This window comes from Oxyura jamaicensis, chromosome 1 (genome assembly GCF_011077185.1).
Source record: "Oxyura jamaicensis isolate SHBP4307 breed ruddy duck chromosome 1, BPBGC_Ojam_1.0, whole genome shotgun sequence".
Taxonomy (NCBI): Eukaryota; Metazoa; Chordata; class Aves; order Anseriformes; family Anatidae; genus Oxyura; species Oxyura jamaicensis.
Genome location: NC_048893.1, coordinates 13,643,287 through 13,667,047, shown reverse-complemented (window position 1 = coordinate 13,667,047; position 23,761 = coordinate 13,643,287). Strand labels below are relative to the sequence as shown.

The following is a 23,761-nucleotide window of genomic DNA, read 5'->3' as shown; positions in this document are numbered from 1 at the left end:
GACCTGCAATTGAGACGGCGACCACATAGACGGAAACCAAAACGGCCGCAAGGAGCTGCGCTTGGACAGCTCAGCTCTCCGCTTTTTAACGTCATCTTCCAAACAACATTTAAAAATGAAATTTAAACGCTTGCACTTCGTCACTACAGGTTTTAATTAAATTAAAAACCCCGCTAAGCAGACAGCAGGAACGGCGCAAAGGAGGAGACAAAGTCGGGAGACCAGGAGAGGAAGGCACACAACACTGCCTTCAGGAGCTCCACAAGGCCGTGGGCGATCCCACACCGCGGCCCCCAGCCGGGGAGTCCCGGTCCGGCCCCACAGCCGAGTGCGGGCACCAGGTGACCGCCAGCAGCGGGTCCCCAGCGGGTCCCCACCGCCCGCCCTCAGCCGCCGGGGCCGGAGCCCTCAGCCCCTGTGAGGGAACCGCGCTCGCTCACCTGCCGCCGCGCGCCCCGCCCCGCCCCTGCCACGTCAGCGCCTCGCTGCGCAGCCCCGGGGCGGGGCCGGAGGCGCGCACTGCGCACGCGCGGCCGCTCCCGCCCCGGCCGCCCGCCCCCTGCCCGCCGTCGCCTGAGGGAAGGGGCGGGAAGGGGCCGCCCCTGTGGGCCCTGTGTGTGCCCCAAGGCTGGCTCCCCCTGCCGAGGGACACAGCGAGGTGTTACCCATACGAGGCTTTTCAGTGCGTTTATTCCCACTACCTGATGTTGGTACAGGTATTGGCAAAGCAGGAAAATAGGCGCAAATATTTTCCCAAGGAGATTAAAGCAGCTCTACATCATTACAGCCCTGCTGACAGAATCCTCGACCACACCAGCACAGATTTCTTTGAGTATAATATTAACATCTCAATTCAGTTTCCTAATCTGTAATTTAATATATCTGAAGAAACTTCAGAATTTGCAAAAACATTCACTGCTCACTGAAAAAAAAGCAAGCTAAACATTCTTCCAAATCTGAAATTATTATAAGCCCGCTTCTTAAAAATGCAGCCGTGTTAAAGCTCAAGCAACACGTTTATTCATTCATTTAAAAGCACCAGTCACTAAAACCTATATTATATTACAACCATCATCTTGTAAATGACTTGTAAATGAAGTTAAATGCTTGCACTAATAAAAACTTAAAAAAATACAAATCTCTTACTAGCAATCTAAGATTTGTACAGAACATGTAAATAGGAAAACACTTTATACATGTTAAAAGCTAAGATGTTCTAGCAGCTCATTCAGCGCAACCAGGTAGTATTCAGTTGTGTCTGGTTTTTTATGCTTGTGTCCATTTTCAACACTTCTCGAATCGCCATAGTAGCATAAGTGGATGGGGGAAGCGAGAACTCCATCTTCAGTGCCCTGAACTTACCATCTATTGTGAGAGGAGACACAAAGCAAAAAAAGTTAAGAATATAATTAATACTTATTCTAGATGTCATCTGAAGTGGACCCAAGTTTTCCACCACCACCCTTAAATCCACAGAACAGCCATTACCACTACACTCAAATATACAATCTACAGTGTAACATAGAATTTCATAAAAACAACTTTAAATAAAGTTTTCTCGCAGCAGAAAGCGATGTTTTAGGTATTTATTGGTAATGATAATTCATTTTGTTAAGAATCAGGTTTTCCTTGGTTTGTGTGGGCGTTTGTGCCGCTATAAAAATCAACCAACCAACAACAACAACTAGGCTTTTGTTCTTTCAAGATTAAATTCCTTTCTCTTCCCCCTTCCCCTCCTACAGAGTAGTGCCAAAAGACTTTGTGACCAAAGTCATTTTAAAAACTTAAAGATCAGCAAGAACACTAACTTACCCATAGGAAGAACTGGTAATGGTTTTCCTTCCAACTTATCCAAATCCGTAGTAAATAATGGGATTTTAGGATCATCATATGCAACAACTTCCCTTTATAACATACATAAGATTTATTATTATTACTATTATTCAAATTTGCCAGTTACAATCATACAACTGAGATGGAATGATTTTCTAATGAAATTATTATGGAATTTATCTTGCAATAACTGGTAAAGCTTTATATAGAAAGCTTGCCTCTGTTTGATGAGGATTATCACAAAATAATGAACTAGTGAGAAATTTCTTTGCATAATTAATTTTTCTTCCCATGGCATAGGCATATCAGGATTTCCAGCTACACAAGAAGTATAGTTTATGAAATTAGGGGAAGAATGGTGTAAACTCTAAGAATATTTGGAAGGAAAATAAAAAGCATTCACTTTGAAGAAAACCCTCTAAACTTCTTTGAAAACGCTTAAATACGTATTTAGGTATTCATATAATAGAAATCATTCCACGTGTAGTGTCTGGGCTGAAAAAAGTAACTGGGAAGTAGATAAGCTTTAAATACCAATAATAATTAAAATAAAATGTAAATATTTGAGGTTTTTGACTCCCTCCTAAACCCTCCATATTTTGTCTATTTATCACTGATGAAGTCTTTCTGCACATTTGTAGGATTACCTGTTTAAAAGGTATTTATTTGGTTGCTGTGTGACAACTAGGTTGTGTCTCTACTACAGTATATTGAAGTGATCTAGATCTTTCTGATTGACACAGAGTTACTTGGAGACCAACTTTCTCATAGCAAGATTGCAACAAATGACTACTTTGAATATTATCTATCATGGTTTCAACATGAATAGTTATCTATGAAGTGTTTAGGCAAGCCCTTGCAAGGAGAGTAACAAACAGATGGACATTTTGACACTAGTGCATCCGAAAACCAGAGGACCACTCTAGAAATAAGGCTATGGTTCAATTTCAGCTTTATAACCAACATGAGGAAAATGCACAGAGATTTCTCCCTACCCATACTTTAGTCTATATGTACATGCCATAGGTCAATCTAAAGCTTCTAACATAGTCATCCCACATATACTCTATGCTGTCAATCCACATAGAAGTTTGTCTATCCTCCTACTTACCAATTGACATTCTGAGGTCGAATAATAATCTTTCTGTATGCTCCAGAAAGTGAATAATCTCTGATCTTATGCCTCATGTTGTTGATATCAAGATTGTCAGCTACAAGCATTTCCTTGTAGGCCTCACCAACTGGAAGAGAAAAAAATAGTTAATCAGAATGTAGCACAGCAGACTGAAACAGTTTTCATAGAGCATTCCTTCCTTTGTATTTTAAGTTTGCAGCACATACGGTTATATATGGGTTAAACGTAAATCCTAATTTTAAACTTTTGTCTAACAAATCTTACTACCTACAGCGTTTGCTTATAGAATCTGATTAGTAAAGGCAAGAAACCAAGAAAGAATCTTTTTTAGCAAATCAAAATTCCAGCTGAAAACAAAACTTACAAAATACTTTAGGTAAGTGGAAGATGTGTGTAAGATGTCAGTGAAATGTCAACGAACTTCAGAGGACTAACCTTAAATATATGGAGTTTAAAAAAAAGGGGGCGGGGGAAGCAGACTACCCCTTGTTCTACATTTGAAAAAGCAGAGACTGAAATGGGTTAAGAAAGCCAGCCCTCTGAGGAACTCAGCCGGTAGGTACCTGTAAGTAGATCTGACACTGCCAAAAGAATGAGGAATTTTATTACAGCCTTGCATCCCTAAGTAAGGGTGTGCCTATGTACACTAAGGGAAGACATGGAAGGCAATGGAAACATAAGAATATCCTGCAGCTAAAATGTTGTCCGATGCCAATAGTCTGCAGTGCAATTGTCAGCATGACTTCCATGCAATGGAAGTTCAAACAGGAATAAGTTAGGATTCCCATGGGAAAATTCCATTTAAATTTAAAATACACTGAACACAAAAAACTTCCAGCTTTTCTTTCCAATCTTTTAATTCAATGTGGTTCAGTGCCATACACTGTAAATAGATCGTTGCTTTCCAAATGTTTCAGAGAGATGGGCTATGAATGGGATCCAGCTCTGAGACTCGGTTCTGACAGCCAAAGAAAATCAAGAGAGCTGACCAGTCTTTTAGGGACAGCAAAGCACAAAAACATTTTAACCAAATATTGGAAGACTGGCTGGGATAAGTAGGGAATTTGTGACTAAGTTCCTATCTAAGAAGGACATATACAGTAGGTGAAACCTAGGACAGCCTTCAAACAAAGGATATCCAAGCACAGCCTAGGCACACAGGGATGGCATTAGGAAAGCCAAAGCTCAGAGAGCCTTCTATAATGAAATTATTACGTCTGAGGATGAGTGGGGAGCAGTGAACGTTGCTGGTCTTGCCTTTGGCAAGGCTTTCAACATGTTCACACAGCATCTTTGCATCCAAGGTTAGAACATTACAGTAGGTGGACTGCTAGATGGGTAAAGAACTGTCAGGCTCATGGTCCCAAAGGACAGTCACCGCTGGTTTGTGCTCTGTCTAGAAGCTTGTTAACAGCACAGCTCCTCAAGGAACTAGGACATGATATGTTAAATAACTTTGCAGCTCTTCCTCCATTAAGTTTGTGGACAAAACTAAACTGGGGGAACAGTCGATACGCTTAAGGGCAGGACTACCAGTCAGAGGCAGAGGCTAGAAGAACAGGCCAAGAGCAACCTCATGACATTTGTAAAGAACAAGTCCCGTACCCAGGAATGATTAACTCCTTGTAATGGTAAGGGCTACAGAGCAACACTGCTGTCAGTTACTTGGGAATCCTGGGGGAAAGGACACTTAACAGACAAACTGGCAGCAACAAAAGCTAATGGCATGCTGGCCTCTGTCAGTGGGAGCGTAGCCAGTAGCTACGCCAGTAACAATTACTGCCCCTTGCTGGGCACTCATTAGATTGCACTTGGAATAAATAGGGTGTCCAGGTACAGGCACCCCAGTACAAAATACATGATGATAAACTTTAATGAATCTGATGGAGGGCCACCCCAATGGCAAGGGGTTGTAGCACATACCTTGTGAGGGGAATCTGAGACAAATGGGCTTCTTTAGCTTAGAGAAGACTCAGAGGAGACATTAAAGACTATTTGTCCTCGGAAGTTTCACACCTGACAGGACAAAGCCCTGGGCAAGCTGCCCTTGCTTTGACCAAAAGTTTGGACCAGATGGCTTCCTGAGTCCCCTTCCAACTGAAATGATTCTACAACTCTGTACCTTAATAACAACACAGGGCTCCATGCAGATAGTTATAGATTGCCAAACCTATTCCAATAAAAACAATTTAAATCCAATATACCTTATATACAACAGATGAGAGATGCATTTTTTTAGCATTTATACTTGTTAACATTTAATTAAACCAGATCTGGTTCTTTTTCCTAACATCAAGATTTTGGGTTATGTATTCTAAGTTGAGCTAGTTTTCTAATTTAAAAAAAAAATCAAGTGCATATACTTTTTAAATGAACCTTTCACAATTTTTTCCCTTCTACCAAGATAAATCATTTTGCCTCATTAGAAGCTTTCTGGAAAAGCTATTTGCTAAAAAGAAATCTTAAACAGGTTTATGTTAAATTGTAATGAACAGCGTTATCTTAAGGGTAGAGATTGACGGTAGCGTACCTACTACTAGAGCACAGCTCTGAAATAGCTAATTTTTAATGATCAGGAAAGTTGCACAGATCTCATCTTCCTTTTAAAAGCAACCTTAAAGCAGACCTGCAGTTTCAGAGTGACTATGTAAGTTAATAGTCAGACTTACTTTTATGCTTTGGATAAATAACATCAAATCCAGGCAAGGGCATCACAACGTCATGGATGGTGTAGTTATGAACATCTCCTTCTTCAATGTGAACAGCTGTGGCTACAATCAGGACAGAGAAGTAAAGAGTTACCAGTATAGATGCCTGTGACAGTTAACATTAGCCAAATTTAAAGTGAGCCATTTGACTGAAATAACACTACTTAGAGGGGTTTAACTACTCTGTTTTATCTCCACTGTAACAGACAACATTTCCAATAAAAGAAATAATAGTCTTCAAGGCTGCCAGTTAGCAGCAGACTCACAGCCTGGTGTGAGTCTTCCAGAGACATTTAAAGCTGAGTGAAATAAGGACTGCTTATTTCACTCAAGCAATCAATCCCCTTACCACATATCAGGCATACGTGAAGGAGAAATATCATGGACAATCCCACCACAGCTAAATGCAAATCCAAGTGAAGATAGTTTTGACTGAGTGCAGTTGCTGCTTTGCTAGATACTAATGTAAACAAAAATTCCTGCGGCTAAAGCTTTCATAAACCTTTCTTCCATAGTTCTCCATAGCTCAACAAGGTTTGTGTTTTTGGGTTAATTCTTGAGGTCAATCAGTCCTTCACAGTCCCCCTTCCCTATCCAACTGCCTAACTGGAAAAACGAGTGAACCAACCGCTCAGGGACGTGTAATTCCTCACTCCTGATTCCTTGCAAAATGTGCCTAAAACTGGCCAAGGGATTTGGAAGACACTGGACTAAAATGGGTCACAGGGAAGAGAAAGCAGATCTATTTATGTGATAATGCATATTTGCACCTTGTTTTCCTACCAATTTGTACTACAAAGCAACACCAGCCTTTTTTTTTTTTTTGCTACTGTTTGATTTTACCTCCTTTAAGCGTAAGATCTCCTGGTACAGCTTTAAGCCCATATTCTTCTATTCTCTTGCTCACCATATTATTCCAGACGTAACTCTGGTAGCTATGAATATACATTAAACGATTGTTTCTTGGTATCTGGAGGTTTAAAAAAACGTGAAAAATTAGAAATACGTATTTGTAGGTTTTTCTTTTACTCATAAGCCAAAAATGCACATATTTGAAATGTTACCTTCTCCAGCAACAGGACTAACAAACCAATTTGATATACAGACTTGTGTTTTTTATTTGTGACTTAGGAAAAAAGTATGTGAAGAAATCATGCTTTTATACATTTGAAATCCACACACACAAAAACTCTGTGGTTAAATTAAAAACAAGGTAAACTTTTTGTTTTTTTGTTCAACAGCTCAAACACATGGGGCTGTTAAAAGAAACACTGAATTCATCATATTCAACCTTCTGAAATCTTACGTGAACTTTGCAGATATTAAGGCATAGCATTATTCTAATTGTGTTCTTCATAAACAAGAAATTATTCCCAGCTCCTGTGCTGGGCCCAATAATTGCTGGTTATGAGCTATCTTCTCCAAAGATTTCAACGTAATTACAGAACTTGAAAGTGACAGTGAATCCACCACCCATACAAAACTGGTTCATTAGCATATTATCAGTTTGATTTATACTTTTAAAGCATTAGGAAGAATTATCATACTGAATCTCTACAAAATCATCAGGTCTGTATTATACACGGTTACTAAGTGTAGCTGTATTGCTTCCAACTTAAAGAGATCGTTGTTAAAGAGATCGTTGTATAAACCGGAGAGATCATTTTACGGTGAATATGTCATGTTACCATCAGCAGTACTTCAAGCAAAAACGTAGGCTAAAGATTTTACACTTAGACCGAGAGATGCCTGATGAGAGTATTTCTAATTCATCATGATACCATGAAAACGTTTATTCAAGTAAATAGCCCACAGCACTTTTACACTCACTATGCCAAATGCAGAGATTATGTTCTTCATTCCATACTTTAAGAGTCCGCGTAGAAGCTGTCCTTCCACGCACCTTTTTACAGGTAGTTTCTTGAGGGCTGCTGCTGGATCTTTAGTCTTTGCCCATTCTTCTCTGCATTTTACTAAGTATCCCTTTTCAGCTAGAACAAGAATGCAGAATAAAGATATTTTATCTACACTCCAAAAAAACATTCATTTCACCTTTTGTTAAAACAGTTGAGTAATTAACACTTCACTCATGACACATTACACAGGTTAACAGAATCACAGAATAGTTGAGGTTGGAACCTTACCTCCTGGTCGTGGTTTTAATATCAAATCCATTACTTCACTCCAATTGTTCTGTAGAATAGCTCTAAGATTCAAACAAGAAAGTTAATTAAAAACTTGCTAAATATATTTTAAGATTGAGCAAACTTATTTGAAATAAGAAGTATTGTTTGCGTTTATGCAATACTAGAAGTGGTGGCATTACACACAATGCCTGCTGAAGCTCGTTCAGAAACAAGGTCCTTCTTGAATCTAAAATTAAAACTGGTATATGCGATAGGACAGAAAAAACTTCCCAGAAATACATTAGAAGTTACATAGGGATTAAAAAAATAAAGTGATGAAAACAACACATACCTGCCAATTTGGTATGTAGGAACGGCTGTAGTTCCAAATCTTTGCATTCCATAGTAATTAATGAATCCAATTTCCCTGAGAGAATTCATTGCTTGTTCTATCTGGTCATCAGTTCCTGTTATATTTCTAGCATTAAAAAAAATAAAATGTCATAAGGGCTTACACAATTTCATAATCCCCAAAATATTACAGCTCAACATTAGCATTATACAGTACTTAATAAATTCAATAGCCTCCTGCCAATTGGATTTTTCTTCTTTTTTGCAACGTAAGATACACTGACATCCTTCCCTGTTAAAGGAATCTAACAGAACTGACTAAATACACACTAACATATTACCTGAGAACAACAGTGAAATGGTTCCCTTGCAGCTCTCCTAATTTCAGTGGATGGTTCTTGTAACTGAAATTTCCTAATTTAAAGTTCATCAAGCATTTATTCAGATGAGCAAGTCTTTGTGCAGTGATTCTAAAAAGAAACAGACCAACAGTGACCACCCTATGCTTAGAGAAGCAGGTAAGTTAGATAAATATAGAAATGCCATCATTTTGAAACAAAAAAGCAATGACAGTCCAGTTAAAGAAGAGAGATTCTGAGAAGAAGAGAACATTCTTAAGGCCTACTTATTGCAGAGAAAACACGTACTTTGACCAAGTGTTAATACTGTCTTTTCACATCTATGTTAGCACATGCATTAAAAAAAAAAAGCTTTTAATATTAAAGTACAGTGCTACTCCACACCACAAGCCTAACTCTGCTTTGAGTAAATACATCGTGAATGCACCCAGGTTAACTCTCAGACTGTGCTATGTAACTAGCCACTGTGTGAGCTCAGTGGAAGTGAAGGAGTATGAAACCCTCACTGATTTCTGTCATTTTTGTTGCTAGTTCTTTCAGAACTATGTCCTGTTCTTTGCATCGCAGAGCTGCTCCTTGACGCTTCTGCTAAAATTTACACCAGGAGAGACAAGTTTATCAAACAATATGGCCAGCATAATCAGCTCAGAGGGGGGCCAAGAATAGGTAACTTCTCCTTCCCCATGATATCTGTGTCCAGTGATCTACAGCAGAGTTTGGTGCTGTGACGCTACTGAACGTGCACCAGAATCAGTATGTTCCTCCCGGGGAAGCTGGCAATGCTTACAACACACCAAAGCTCTTGGACGCAATGTTAAATGTGATCATGTTAAAAGTAAAGAGAACAGCACCTGAGATGGTTACACCACAAGTTCAGTGAATTGCCATCAATTGGTAAACTTGTTTTTAGTAACGAGAATCTGGGCTCCTCACATAGTTCACAAATTAATTCCTTTTATATGCACAGTGTATGCACATGCAAACAACAGGAAGGAAAATTACGAACAATTAAGTAGTGAATGCCCTCCTTTTAACAAGAACTTGATAAATTACTGGCTCTCAAACCTCAGAATTCCTCCACTTGAGGACTGTGGTTTTGAAAGAGCTGTAAATATCAGTAAAGGCAGAATATTCCAGCCAGCTAAACAGATATTGTAATACATGAATGTGAGGCATCCAACATCCTCTGTTACTAATGTAGCACTAATTTCAAGTGCCTAGGAACCATGTAATTATCTTGAAGTATGCCAAAAAAAGTTTTATTATGGGAGTAGGTTAAGGCAAGTAAAATTCCTTGTCTTTTCTTCCCCTTCTGGCTACTCACAGATGAGCAAAGGCAGTGGTTAGCCTTCTCTGGAGCTGTTCAGAGTTCAGTGAGAAAGGAAATGGAATTCCAGCTGGAGGAAGGGGGAAACAAAAGTCAGGAAGGAAATGTGACAGGATTTTCACCGTGTCATTCTGCTTATCTGCTGTTGCACGAGGGCTGTGCAGTGCAAGAGTACACAGGAAATTTGCCCCACTGCTTCAGCCAAATATTAGCTGCATTTACATGTACCTAGCCTATGACTCAGAGCACCACTGCCTGAAAATATTAGCAGTCTCCAAGGAATAAATAAATAAAAGATTATTCATTATCACATGCTCAAGCATGTAACAACATGAACAGCAAATTCATGTCCTGATCTTATGTGCATAACGAGTCTTAGTTTTTTAGTGAGGTAGCCAAGCCATCATGGTAGGAGTGCAATCACTCCAGGGTATTTTCACTTACCTAAGAACAGCAATTTCTTGAACTGTTATAGCCCTTTTATCTTTAGTTCCCATGTAGGAAAATATGTTTGGCTTCACTCTTAAAGGCGATGGTGAAAGATAAAAAAAATGTTAAAGTAGCCACAGATTGAACACAATTTTCAGTATAATTACCCAGAATTATTAATTTATCTTTTATGTGGAAAATATATATTTTCTATTGAAAATAGAACATACATTTATATAGGTAGACTTGCATTCTTCCCCAAAAGTAGGCTGCAATTCAACATTCCTAAATGTGTGTGACATTTCCTAAGCTCATCTGTAAGTAAATAAAACTCACACTTCCCTGTTTTAATTTTATGCAAAAAGATCCACAACTGTGCTTTTGAAGTACAAGCTTTGAAATACTTCTCTCTATATATCCACTCAGTTTACGAATATGTAGCCATTATAATAAATAATAATAATAAAAAAAAACAGCAGGTCCACTTCTTCCTTAAATTTCAAATAGCATGTCTATTTGAATACCATGCATGCACGTTATATGAAAATATGTTAACTTAAAATTTGTTCCATTTCTTCCCTCAAAAAGGAAATTTCCTTTCCACTTTGTGTACTACAACCTGTGTCACACAGGAAATACATCCCGTTATTCCAGCTGTGGGCACCAGGTGGTAGCAGGATTGCCACTAGGTATGTATTTCCACCAAACTATATTCCTAATGTTCTCTTCTCAAATGCAAGTATTAGTATTGTACTGGTTACTGTCTGAAGTGCAGATATTTATTTTTGAACAAGAACAGTGAAGGGGGATGGAAAAGCAGGGAATAGATCCCTGACTTGACCCTATTTGAAAATAATTCTTTGTCCGTAATTTTGTGTGTTCACATTATGCCTTTCACAAATCTGTTTGTTGTTGCATTTTGTGGGGTAAAAGGACTTAAGGCTCTGTTTGTACTGGAGAAATTAATACATGGAATGACAGTTTATCAATTAGTACTTAGCAACCAATTAGCATATTATCACAACAGTATCTGACACACATTCATAACATACCTGCATAAAACACACTTATTCACACACTTGAATAAAATTGGATTTTAATTAATGTTATTTACATTGAGGCTATGAGCTGCCTAGCCCTTCTCCAGATGGCCAGTTTGAATTGTGCAGCTTTTTTCCATTGAAGGAATAGGGTACAGCCTTTTAAAATCACTTGAGATCACTTTGGACTTCTGAAACAGTTTCAAATAAAGTCTTTTTTTTAAGAAAAAAAAAAAAAGGCTAAAGATTAGGCAACAGTAACCACTTGTATTGCTCTTACGTAACCCTGAGGCTTAACATTTACAGTAACATGAAATAAGCAGTGGGAAGACAGTGTGCTAGACAAGTTGACAGAAACAGCAGCCTCACCTTAAAAATTTTGATAGGACGTTAATGGCATCCATAGTATCCTTGTTCTCCTTGTACAGTACAAAATGGCAGTAGCTTCCCCTAGATTTTGGCCAAGAGTGTTTTCTTGGATCTTTAAAAATAAAAAGGTTAAAAGTTTAGCAGCGTCACTTTTTTATTACAATGAATATGGTTGCCATTGCTGTTCCATTTAAAACAAATGTGTAAAAGTCAATTTCTGAAAACCTCCATCTGCTTTAAAAATAAATACATACATACTGACAGCAAAAGCTGCAAAGAACATTGAAAAGTACCTTCTCACCTTCCACTGGCTGTACATTTCTGTTCAATCAATCCTGGCACCTAAAAAAGCTTCAGTGAAATGGTGACAGGTCCTTTGTCATGAAACTACATAAAAATATCCCCACGTCACTTAACTGCCACGTTGTCTGATTAAACTCCTCAAAAGCATTGTCATTATACTTACTTTTAGCCAGTACAGTAAAAACCTCTCCACTTTTCATCTGGTGCCTTCTCTAATTAATAGATTTGGACCATTGGAGCATTGTTTATAGGATGACTACAGTAATATTTATAGTACTAATATGTTATTTATTTTTGTAGGATTTTATTCTGTATGTAATGAGAAAACGGGTTGTATCTCTATAAAAGCTTAAAAAAGTTTATTATTAAAATATTAAGGTGAATTAGGAGTTGGACTCAACAGTCCTTGTGGGTCCCTTCCAACTCAGGATATTCTATGGATTTTTTTTAAGTCATGTGGGAAAGAAAAATCTGGCACAATCACAACATTAACAAGTAATTCAAGCCAGATACTGTGTCATGTTTAGAAAGCACCAGAGGGAGAGAACTTCACCTCCTGCAGACTATCAACTGATACACAGTTCTGTACAATTATTTGGAGATTGCTGGAGAGGAAAGCAAAACAGTCAATACATTTGTCGAGCTTCTGTTACACCAAAAGCTTCCAGGGATAAAGCCTTCCTCTGACTATCATCCACTGTTGATGACATTACTGGGAATGAAGGTTCACTCTACAAGCTTTAGCAACCTATTTTGAGGTGCTTTGTTTATCAATTATTTCTTTTACAAGAACAAAATTAAGGATTTGTTTTTAAAGAAGAAGCACCTTATCTCTTGGTAGCCACCAGACATGCATTGTTTTGTACAGAATAGAGCTTTTCTTTCCTAAACATAAAACCGATCTAAAAAAGCCAGTCCTATTCCAGTATATAAACATCTACACCAAAAGGAAGGTCTTGGAAAACACTGCTGGTTTTCTTCACATTTGTTTAATAAACCTCAGATATCCTGCGCAGACAGTGAATACATTTAAGCTCCATTAAACTTTTCGCTAAAGGACAGCTCTTCTTGCCTTTCTTGAGAAAGTGCCATCTACACAAAAACTTCTGTCAAAACAATTTCTCATGCTACAGTTTGAAATACTATATACATAGTTTTTAATCACTTAAAAATTAATCCAAAGATTGTCTTGTACCAGGACCTAAGCAAAGTCCTGGCACAAAAACAGTATAAAATTTCCTGGGCTCCAAACTGAGTACCATGATCAAAAATCCGTTAAGAGACCTCATGATGCTAGCGGTCGCTGTTCTGAGCCACCACTTTTCTTAAGCACACTCAATGAAATACTGCATTCAGTTTGAAGAACAACACACCTTCATGAAGAACTCATTAATTAAAAGAGAAGAGGGGAAAACAGCGAATGATTCACAAGGAAGGTCTTCTCCAGACAAAACAGTTCTTCAAATTTAACTAATTCATCTTGCAAGCAGTTAGTTTGACAACCTCCTAAAAGAGGGCCCTAATCAAGGCAAGGCTAAAAGGACTCTGCACAATATACCCACAGGCTTCTCACCTCCGGGCATCACAGCCACATCCCTATCCCCAGCACTAAGTCCTGGAATGCTGCAGCTATAATCCCAATATTTAACCATTCCTCACCCAACACTCTGAAGTATTCAATTGGGCAGATGGCATTCCTTATTGCTATTTTTCAGAGTCTCATTATGTATTTCACAGTAAAATCGTATTTCCAGTATTTTTTCCAAACCTTTTGCTGCAACTTGAGAGCTAGAAGCTCTCTGTTAAGATCAGGACATATAATACATACTTTGAAAGTTGTATACATCTGGCAAATGGGTTTTGAAATATAAGGCTGAAGGGTAACATTTTAGCTTAATGAAATCAAAGGAAAATTTACCATTATAGTATGCAGATAGATAAGTATAGTCAACCCCAATAATTCACATCACTTATTACTGGCAGACTTTCTCTGCCTATACTGCACTAGTGAAAAAGAGATAGCACAAGCTTAATTCTTAGCTGTTTCTGGGAATTGTAATCATTATTTGTGTGTAGGTTGGGTTTTTTGTTTTGTTGTAGTATTGTGGTTTTTTTTAGTTAATTGTTACTGCTTTGGCCAGTCTCTTCACAATTTAGGAGGTCGTAATGGTTGGCATTTCATTTTGTTAGCATGAAATGTCAACATCTCTTACCTGTTGCAGTTCTGACCTCTGTCCCAATGCATAGCATAAAGAGCACAAAAGAGTAGCATTTAATTTTTAGACTGTCAAAGGGTTTTTAGAGGTGAACATGCAGGTTTATGGTTATGGGATTGTTTATGCTTTAGAGAGCATCCAACAGTTAGGTGGTGGATGACAGCAATTTAGACAGTTATGCAATGGAATCGTGCAGAGGCAAACAGTGAACATATGGAAAGCTTCAATCGGAGATGCAACAAACTTCATTTGTGGACAATGATGAAACAGCAATTAACTGACAATTTAGTAAGGCGGTATTTTAGGTATTTCGGGTGTGAACTTAATATAAACAGACAGCAGCTTTTAATTTTAAGATTTTAGGAAACTATTTTTGGTAACCTTTTACATTATAAACAAAAGTAATCAGATAGTTAATTAGTGAGTATTACAGGCTTCTGCAATGTTTCTTGCCTGGGGAACCTGCTCAGGATTGAGATGTGTTAGTGGCTGTAAAGCATAACCCTGACTAATAGGAACTTGCACTCAAACCCCACATCCATTAGCACTTACACACACCCACTAAAACTGTACACATCTCCACCAACTCGCCCAGGTGTTTGTAGCACTGTGACTTAAGAGTCCAGCTTTAGATGATGGCCCTCTGCATAACAAAATGCTGCTCCAGAAAATGTTGTCATCCTAGAGATACATCACTAAATTCTCTTCAGTGTATTCCAAATACTTCGTTTTTTTATATGGTATTTGTTAAATCAGACTGGTCAGCTTAATAACAACCACTTGACTGTAACAATGGTTAAAGAATATATGCAAGCAGAAGGGAGAGGTGGAGGTAAAACCATTACAAACCAACAGAGAACAAAACTGGTTGAGGAGAATTTTGTGCTGGTAAGTATACATACTCCATGCATAAAGCATGCAAACATACAGAGTTTCTAAATGGTTAAACAAGATATATAACACATTATAACTTGTACCAATAAAATACAACATTCCCATACTTGCCTAAAAAAGCTTTAGAAGTAATAACTACATTGAATGTGGAGATGGTCTTCTTTCAAATTTTAAATTATCTTATTTCCTTCTATTTTGCTTTCTCCATCTCCTTTATTTTTAAAATGAAGAGGGCTAGCCTTACGTACTATACCACTTGCAGTAGGTTGAAATGAAATAGGAATAAATCAGTTCAAACCAAACTTTAGAACCTTTAGTTAAGTGTGCAAATTTTTCATTTAGACAATCCTCTCAAACTGCAGAAGGATCAAAGTAAAATCAAAATGCATTTAAATTAAAAAATAAAACACATTAAATGATGTAGAACATATGAATTCATCCCCTGTAACTTAAACAAGATTTGGTAAGAGTATATATATTGTTGCATTTTAAAAATCTTTCATTACTGTACCAAAATAGTAACCATGACATAATCAGTAAGGATAATCTTTTGCAAATAAAACATGGCTACTTCTGCTTTCAAAACTAGTGACTGAAACTATCTTAAAGACCACGATAAATATATTATGTTTATGCAAAACTAAAGAAAACAAATAGGCCCTGTCTCAATTCAAGTCATGGAGAATTTTATCGTGATTTTTCGAGACAGTCAAGACACGCTAAGTGTATTTCAACCACAAACACAGCGCACGCTTGCAGATCCAGGCAAGTCCTGGAAGGCTATGTTCAAACAATACACATAATAAAGCCCCTGTTTTGCCTGTTCCCCTGTAATACCAAAAGATCCTCACACTTCTAGCATAAATGTACTTGATTAACGATTTGGAAAGAAAAGTGAGTAAAAAAATTAAATGTGAGATACCACTTGTGTTCCTAGTTACTTTAGATGCATGGCATCAGCACAGACAAAAAGTAAAAGGCCAGGCTACATTTCAGAACGTACACCCCATGTGAAGTACTTTCTAATGTTTTTTTTTTTAATTTTCAGGTTAGTTTCACCCAAATACTGAAACTCACTTGCCAGTGCCTTTTTCCCAGCAGCATGATAGGCAATAATGTATTTTTTTCCATCTCGATCTTCTGTTTTAGTCTCCAGTCCAGGAAACAAGGACTTAACAGCTTGATGGATGACTGTTCTTTTTTCTTTACTGTCTTCAATTACCTGTGGTAAAACATATGCATACACAAACCAAATAAAATAACACAAAAGGAGAAGGACTCTCTGAGTTGAAGTTTTGTGTGCTTACAGAAAACTTACTGAATCACACTAAAGTACTTAATGGGTACACTTTAAAAAGCCTGCCCTAGCCATGAATTTGAAAGATAGTAATTAACTGATACAAATCCCAGTCTCAACATTCGAAGTAAAAAAAAAAAAAAAAAAAAGACTAATTCCCCCCTTTTGAGCTTAACAAAATTCCCTCTTCTAACGATAACTCTGGCAAAACCAAGATTTTCTACATGCGTTAAAGGACAAAAAAAATAAAAAAAAATCACTAGCTAAGATTCATGGGATTGCTTATTTGAAATTACCAGGCCTAATCTTACTCATTTCTCTAACCCAAATGTAGCTCAAGAATTAAAAATATGAAGTTTTTGTTTTGAATCTTTTTAATTTCTTGTGACAGAAGACCATATTTATCCTCTTTTCTATTAAATCACTAAGCAATGCCCTTGGAAGTAGTATTTTTATCGGGATGGATTTTATTTAATTCTTCTCACACAAATATCCTATAAAACACTTCTAGACAGAGAACCAAAATATTGCAAGAAAATTTTAACACCACAGAAATTAAGACATGCATTTGAGTTCATATGCATAGTCCCACTGAGATCTTAACTACTCACGTGCATGAATTTGAGTATATCTGTAATGCTTTAGAGAATTGCACCTAAATTAGCAACAGTTCAGTATTACCTACTGCTACATCATGGTCAAGCTGCTCTTATGCCACGCATGCATTAGAAAGAACATACCTTCCAGTCACTCACTTTTACCCTGTCTCCCACAAATTTTATCCCATTTATTAGTTTTACCTCGATGGCAACACTAGTTTCTTTATTCTTAAGAAGCTGGAGCTCCTCTAAACGCTGCTTGTCTTCATCTGACAAAACTGTAAATGTTTCTTCCGATGGGTCCTGACACACATTTAAGGGAGGGGAGAAAAAAACAAACATCCAATAACCCACATAAAACAGTTTTCAGTCTATGTTCTTGTTTAACAAGTTTAGCCATTACCTTTACCTCAGAATTTACCTCATCATCCACTGGGACAGAAAAGTCATCTAAATGGCTCACACGTCCATCTTTGCCTATTTCATGAACAACAAAGTCCGAGTATCTGATGGGAAGAAGCATGCATTAAAGCTATAATTTAAAAAATACAAATATCCCACGTCACAAAACCCTTTCCTAAGAAACTATTTGCTCACAGAATTCATTCAAAGGAGTGCAAAAGAAACTTCAACCACAGGAAAGCTGTACCTATTCCCACCCCTCAAAAAGATACCAAGAAAACATTGAAGAAAGTCTAGCATATCTAAATCAAGTAGACTTCTTTGCAGATAACCAAGCACCTGCTATAGTTATTCAGTCATTTTCCTGCTCATTTGGAAAGATCAGTAATTTATGTCCTTAATTGTCAGTAGTGACAATTAAGACTCTACAACATTACCACAAGTTCAACACAAATGCGCTGTCACTTCAAACAACCTGCAGGATAAAGCAAGCGTTAGTCATTCTCTAAGGAAAGCAAGACAAGTTCAGCTCTGTTACATATATTCAGTTATAGAGAACATCATCTTCTGCACCCTCTGGGACAGCAACATAAAATTTCACTGTTACATTTTGGATTGAGTTGCTACGCCCAATGAGGAAAACATCCTAATTTTAAAAGAGTAGAAACAGTCTATGCTGCAATTGCTAAATTGTTTTTAAGTAGCAACTGCTTGTAAAGAGGGAAAAAAAAAAGTCCTCAGCTTATGAATGTCTGAATTGTGAAAGATCAATAAAAAAACATCACCACTGGAATGTTTCTATAGTATCCCCCCCCCAATCCTATGTTTGCCATACATCTTACTGGTAGAATTTCTTCCTAAGGAAGAGTGTTTTACGTCCTCTCTTATTATCTGTAGCTGTCTAGACATGCTAGTGACGGTTACTATAAAAATGGTAGGATTAAATTAATTATAGATGTTATATACTGGGATCAAAGTCAAACTGTGAGTCCACAAACATTTCTAGCACACAGCTACATCTGGCCACCTCAGTTTGAAGACTGGCAAATTTCCCAGCAGGAGGTTCAGCACAGACTGTGTTCACCAGTGAAGGATTATGCTAGCTGTTTAATGCTGCATGTAAAGGTTAAATACATAACTTGTACATATTGTTTTATTATATAAAATGTTCTATATACGAAGCTAGTATTTAAAAATAAGGACTTCGTGGTGTATAAAACAAAACTGATCTGCTGAGGTGTGGCAACAATGATTTTTGCTTCAGAGTTTTTGTATTTGCACACAGAGCTTTATTCAAGTATGTTATTTAATTAAAAAACACTAGATGATTCATTAAAAAAATAAAAGCTACTATAAGCCAAACATCTTACTAAGTTTGTAATGAAAGATTCCATATCCTGAGTTATAAAATTCCCTTTTACGTTTTGTAAATGACATTATGGCTGATTGCAGTGGAAGTTAAAGTTTAGTGGACTACCTGCCAATATACATGCTTAACTACTGAGGCACTAAAAAGTCAGGGAAGAGCAAGAATAGCTTAGCTGGAGAGGGATGGCCTCAATACTGTTACCAGTGCCTCCTGAATCAGCACTGAAGAGCTGTACAGAAGTGCAGCTGCACTGCACAAGGTTTTATGCTGCATGCTGCTACCACAGATAGAGATAAATGGCAAAGCTTAGTGTAGTCATCTATTTCTATCCACACAGAACCTCCCTCTCTAGAGTTCCATTTGACAGGAACAAAAAGCAAATAAAAGAGAAAAACAACCCAGAAAAATGGCAAATTAAACCTTTCTTTCAATCTCAGCATTCGCAACAGAAAGCAATGAACCTCCCAAATGGCCGCACATAATCTAACTGCATCTTGTGAGTCAGAAAAGGAAAATGGAAAAGAGCTGCTAACACAAGGAATTAACATATATAACAAGACAAAGAGTTACCTCTCTTTTAAGATTCCAGAAAACCCTTTATGAGAGCTAACAAATTTAGTTATGCCAACATCACTTTCTGTCAGTCCATGCTTCATCATGTCTGCAAAGCTCTCTGGATCTCCATCTTCATCACTGTCCTCTAGTTCCTCATCTTCTTGCTCCTCACCTTCCTCATTGGGGATTATTTCATTTTTCGTGTCCTCAAGCAGAGATTTGTCAGGTTGTTCTTTTACAGTCTCAACGCTCTGCCCAGAGTTGTTCCCTGTCTGAGAGTTCTCTGAGATCTTCTGTCTTTTAATTTCGTCTGCATTAGCCACATCATCCTCAGAATGAGGACGTTTCAAGGATACGCTATTCATTTCTACAGTTTCCATGTTTAAGGCACAGTGTAGGATAGAAAGCCCTGAGGAGCAAGAAGAATGGCTTATTTCCTGGCTGCTCAAGAGCAATATCAATACATAGTCTCTTCACTCCAAGGACTGCACTCTGAAACAGTTTGGGAAAACCATAAAACTTTCTGCATTTAAGTTAAACATCAAGTAAAGGGGTTTTGTTTTCTTTTTTACAGCTAGAAACAATATGTACTTGAGAAGGGAGATTTAGGGACTTAAGGGGACTTAATAGGCATCTGAGGCAGCAAGGATATAAAGCTATAGAAGAGCAGGATTCGATGCTACATAATGCATTTGCAACCACTGTCACACTTGGAAACTCTTATACAGCTGCATCGAGCCCTGTCCATACAGACTCTGCTGTCAACAGTAATTTAGTGCCTAACAAACTTTATGTTCCCAAGTTAGACATTACTGCTCTCAATTATTCCTTGTTCTACCACGATTTGATCTTGCAAGGATTGAGAGAAGATGGCTTGATTCCCCCTAAACCTGAAATCTCACCTTCTCCTTTTCTGTGTGCATCTCTTCTAACACACACAATCCCACATGGAACTCAAGATGGAATTCAGACCAAAAGATAATAGAGAAGGGGTAACAAATTTTATGAATGCATGGGACAAATGAAACAACAAGCAAGTGAAATGATTTCTGAGAATATGACTACCCACACTGGTGGAGCAGAGATCTGACTCTTCACTGGCAACTTTAGCTGCCACCCTTCTGTCAGCAGAACCAGAACCTAGAGATCTGGAAAACAAAGGAAAAATATCTATTTGAGAAAATTTGGGAAAAAACAACCACACAACAACAACAACAACAACAAGAAAACACCCCAAACCAAACAAAAATAAACATAAGGTTGCAAGGATGCCCTGAACTGCCCTGTGCTCATCATGGTCACTTCCAGCTGGCTCCACAATGGAGGAAACCCACCGCATGCCAAAACTCTACTCAAAAAAGGTGCACACAGTGCCTCTGCTGAGGCATACTTAAAAAAGACAGATTCTGCTGATGGCAGAAAGCACAACGGGAGGCAAAGGAGGACGTGTGTGAGGACATACTAAAAAAGACTTGTGGGGAGAAATGTGGAAGGGAATGCTGCTGGGGAAGCGTGCTCCAAGCCAGACCAAGGACACCTCTCATGGGACCACAGCCTCCCCCTAGGGAGCAATGTCCATCACTCTGTATTTCTCTAATGTTCCATTTAAATTTAAAGGGTATGTTTTTAAAGGAGGACTCATGACTAAGTCATTAATCATCACATGCTGAGTTGTTAACTAATTGTTACCAGTTTAGCTGTTAGCCACTACAGATTTAATTGTTGGGACTTTCAGTTCTAAGGTCACATAAGTTTAGTGTAAATAGGCAGGAAAGATTGTTTTAGTAACATCTGAAACATTTTGCTCAAATGAAGGACTGAAAACAGAAAAAAAAAAGAAAGGAAGGAAGTAGAGACTTATAAAAATGCACGTGACATAAAAATGCACGTGATACCTGAAAAGGGGTGACAAAACACATGCAGAAGAAAGCAAAGCAATACACAAATCAGTATACCTACTCACAGGAAACATCAGTTTATCCTCAAATAAAAGAATATAAAATCCTCCTTAAAAAAAAAAAAAAAAATCATACCCAAGAGAAGCAATTCACCACCATTTCCAGATTCTTCTCATATATTCCCAAATTAATGCGGTGCTGGCAATAAAGCACTGGTGAGGAAAAGGCTTCTAGATGGCTTCTGAGTCTCCTTCCATGGCAAACGAATCCACATTGAGCACGCTGAAATCTTCTGGAATACCTCCTGAAGGAGGTAGCAATACAAATCTCGTGTTTCTAAAAGAAACGTGCAATACCAAGTCACTAAATGATACAAATGGCTAAAAGAACTCAGTGTTGGCCAGAGGCTCCAAAGTTAGTAGGCACGGCCTGCTCACGCCTGGTGCCAAATGGCAACCACCACCAGGGCAGGATTCCACAGGGCAGCCAGTGGAAGGAGCTGCAGTGTGCAGGCACACAGAGCAGGGTGTTTCGGAAAAAGGCCTTTTATTTCCCTGACAGCTGCTGAACTGCCTCAGCCCTCTGCCCCGCTAACAGGTGCTTCTGCAGAGGCCGTGCTCCGCACGCAGCGCGGCTCTGCAGCAGTTCCAGCAGGGACCTCGTCCTGACAGAGCCACCGACTTTCCTGCCGCACCAAGCGGTCACTCGGGATTCATTCCTCTCCCAGGCGGGCATGGGACCTGTCACGGAGCAAAGCGCGATCGCAGCAGGGCGCGATAACGATAATGATGATGATGATCTGAGCTCGGCAGGCGGCCGGGAGCCGAGCCTGGCCCTACCCCAGCAGCGCCCCCGCGGGCTTTCGAGCCCGGGGAAGCGGCTCGGGGAGCGGGGCGGCAGCGCCAGGCCCCGGAAGAGGCGGGCAGGGAGGGCCCGGGGCCCCGGTTACGGTCCCGCCGCCTCCAGCCGCCTGCTGCTGAGGGCTGGGGCGGGCGGGACAAGGAAGAAGGGCTTGCGGCCCCAGGGAGGGCTCCGGGAGCTGGGGACGGGGGTGCCGCTTACCCGCACGCCGGCTCGGGAGGACGGGCCAGGAGGAGGAGGAAGAGGAGGAGAAGAAGGAGGAGGAGGAGGAAGAGGAGGAGGGCCCAGCTCGGCTCCACGCCGCGTGTACGGGGGCGGGCTCCGGCCGGAGCTCCCGGCTGTGCCCCTGCGGGCGGGCGGCGGCGGCCGCCTCAGGCCCGGGCCGCGCAGAGAGCCGAGGAATCACAGGATCGTTAGGGTTGGAACAGCCCTCCAAGATCATCTGGTCCAACCACCCCCCTACCCATGTCACCCACTAACCCATGTCCCTAAGCACCACGTCCAACCTCACCTTGAACACCCCCAGGGACGGTGATGCCACCACCTCCCTGGGCAACCCGTCCCAGTGCCTGACTGCTCTTTCTGAGAAGAAATGTCTCCTCATTTCCAACCTGAACCTCTCTTGCCACAACTTGAGGCCATTCCCCCTGGTCCTATCACTAGTTACCTGTGAGAAGAGGCTCACCCCCAGCTCCCCACAGCTTCCTTTCAGGCAGTTGCAGAGAGCAATAAGGCCTGCCCTGAGCCTCCTCTGCTCCAGACTAAACAACCCCAGTCCCTCAGCCGCTCCTCACAGGACTTGTGCTCCAGGCAGGGCATCCAAGGCTGCCTCCAGAGCCAAAAGGAGGAAGCTGCTGTCACAGGGAGGTGTCATTAGTGGGATAATTAAGAGTTCCCAGCTGAGGCAACCCAGCGAAGGCTGCAGTGCCCATGGTGGGCTGCTCTGCACACCCTTCCTTCACCTCTGGCCTGCTGAAGTTTTCCTTTGCAACTAAAAAACTATGCTTTGAAGCACCTAGGGGAAGCAGGCAAGAATGCACTATAAACTCCTCAAAAGAACAACAGTACAGAAAAGCATAATTTCCCCCAGTCAGCTAGAGTCAGTGGCAGTGAGTCACGCCTGTGAGGCAGTCAGTGGCCTTCCTGAACTCTCCTGCTGTGCAGCAGATTGTGCTAATTGAACATTAGTCCCCAGGCACAGACGTGTCTGAGTGCCATTTCAGAACTTGCACCATGCAAATCATGCCACCATTTTAAAACCAAATAAGAACAGAGTGGATCTGTACTATGAGTATTCTCTGACCTGGTCAGAATGTTGGCTTCCACCCTCCTTTCTATTGTAAGCAACAGTGCAAAGAATGTCTTCATCATTAACTTCAACACACAGGATTTGTCTCTACTTTCAAGACCCTTTGTGGTATATCGTAATCCTAGCCAACCTCATATTTCTTCTTTGTCAGGCTGTTAATGACACTTTTTAGTTTCTTATTCTCTAGTCATACTCTGTTCATCACACGCGCATGTGATGCGACTTACAGTGCTGCATGTATATGAGTGATTTTCTCATCCCTGTTACTTATTTTTTTACTCTACTCCAAGAGGGGAGGCAACAAAGTGGAGTACTTTGGTTTGGATTTTAAAAATCCCAGGTACACATGCATTGCTGTGTGACTAGCTTACAAAAGACCAT

The 23,761-nt window shown here is 39.6% G+C and overlaps 1 protein-coding gene across 7 annotated transcripts; it reads right to left on the bottom strand.

Moving 5' to 3' along the window:
- Positions 1–997: 997 nt before the first annotated feature.
- PUS7 (pseudouridine synthase 7) lies at positions 998–22,334 on the bottom strand. Of its 7 annotated transcripts, none has more exons than XM_035340377.1 (19): positions 22,273–22,334; positions 21,346–21,514; positions 20,382–20,460; positions 19,328–19,721; positions 17,390–17,492; positions 17,188–17,289; positions 16,168–16,312; positions 14,194–14,211; positions 11,678–11,789; positions 10,284–10,361; positions 8,495–8,623; positions 8,155–8,280; positions 7,821–7,882; positions 7,507–7,667; positions 6,520–6,646; positions 5,638–5,739; positions 2,945–3,074; positions 1,813–1,904; positions 998–1,365 (listed from the first exon to the last, which is right to left on the bottom strand). In XM_035340377.1, exons 4-19 carry the CDS (start codon positions 19,690–19,692, stop codon positions 1,229–1,231), a joined length of 1,989 nt encoding a protein of 662 aa, XP_035196268.1. In that variant the 5' UTR covers positions 19,693–19,721; positions 20,382–20,460; positions 21,346–21,514; positions 22,273–22,334; the 3' UTR covers positions 998–1,228. The 7 variants fall into 7 exon arrangements, with proteins under 7 accessions (XP_035196268.1, XP_035196292.1, XP_035196300.1 ...); XM_035340401.1 differs by having other exon boundaries at positions 17,396–17,492; XM_035340409.1 differs by having other exon boundaries at positions 17,408–17,492; positions 22,273–22,333.
- Between the last annotated feature and the right edge of the window lie 1,427 nt (positions 22,335–23,761).

What these genes read in the sequence shown, in the direction of transcription:
- PUS7 (XM_035340377.1), bottom strand. Translation starts at nt 19,692, where the DNA reads ATGGAAACTGTAGAAATGAATAGCGTATCCTTGAAACGTCCTCATTCT. An exon ending in TCTGGAATCTTAAAAGAGAG is followed by an intron (nt 17,493 to 19,327) that starts GTAACTCTTTGT and finishes TCTTCCCATCAG; the next exon opens with ATACTCGGACTTTGTTGTTC. An exon ending in TAATCTCTGCATTTGGCATA is followed by an intron (nt 6,647 to 7,506) that starts GTGAGTGTAAAA and finishes TTAAACCTCCAG; the next exon opens with ATACCAAGAAACAATCGTTT.